The 951-nt window shown below is 46.2% G+C and overlaps 1 protein-coding gene across 1 annotated transcript; it reads left to right on the forward strand.

Annotated features, from left to right (window-relative positions):
* On the forward strand, nt 1–951 carry LOC143390426 (olfactory receptor 5L1-like). Its single transcript, XM_076842812.2, has one exon. It carries the CDS (start codon nt 1–3, stop codon nt 949–951), a length of 951 nt encoding a protein of 316 aa, XP_076698927.2.

A 951-nucleotide genomic window follows, 5' to 3' on the forward strand; every position in this document is an offset into this window, starting at 1 on the left:
ATGATAAAGGCCAAAGAAAACTTCACCACAGTGACAGAGTTCATTCTGCTGGGATTGTCAGATGTCCCTGAGATGAGAGTCCTCCTCTTTCTGGTGTTCCTTCTCATCTATGGAGTCATAGTTTTGGCCAACCTGGGCATGGTGGCACTGATCCAGGTCAGCTCTCAGCTGCACACTCCCATGTACTTTTTCCTCAGCCACTTGTCACTTGTGGACTTCTGCTACTCCTCAGTCATAGTGCCCAAAATGCTGGCCAACATCTTTACCAAGGACAAAGCCATTTCTTTCCAGGGCTGCATGGCGCAACTCTATTTATTTTGTACTTATGCAATTACAGAGGTCTTCCTGCTGACAGTGATGGCCTATGACCGCTTCGTGGCCATCTGCAACCCACTGCTGTACATGGTCATCATGTCCCAGAAGCTCTGTGCAGGGCTGGTCTCTGGCTGTTACCTCTATGCATCTATTTGTTCTTTGATTCATTTGTGCTTAACTCTGGAGATTCCATTCTACAGGTCAAATATGATCAATCACTTCTTCTGTGATCTACCTCCACTCTTAAATCTTGCATGCTCCGATGTCACTGTGAATGAGATGTTGTTGTTCATTGTGGTCAATTTCAATGAAGTCTTCACCATCACGATCATCCTCACCTCCTACCTGTTCATTCTCATCACCATCCTGAATATGCGCTCTGCAGAGGGGAGGCGCAAAGCTTTTTCCACCTGTGCCTCCCACCTCACAGCCATAGTTGTCTTCCATGGAACAATCCTGTTCATTTATTGCCAGCCCAGTTCTGGCACTAGTCTGGATATTGATAAAGTGGCCACAGTGTTCTACACTGTGGTGATCCCCATGCTGAACCCCCTGATCTGCAGCCTGAGGAACAAGGATGTGAAAGAAGCTCTCAAAAATGTGCTGTACTCCAAAATATTATCAAAGACAATTTGA

The sequence above is a fragment of the Callospermophilus lateralis genome, chromosome 2 (genome assembly GCF_048772815.1).
Source record: "Callospermophilus lateralis isolate mCalLat2 chromosome 2, mCalLat2.hap1, whole genome shotgun sequence".
NCBI lineage: Eukaryota > Metazoa > Chordata > Mammalia > Rodentia > Sciuridae > Callospermophilus > Callospermophilus lateralis.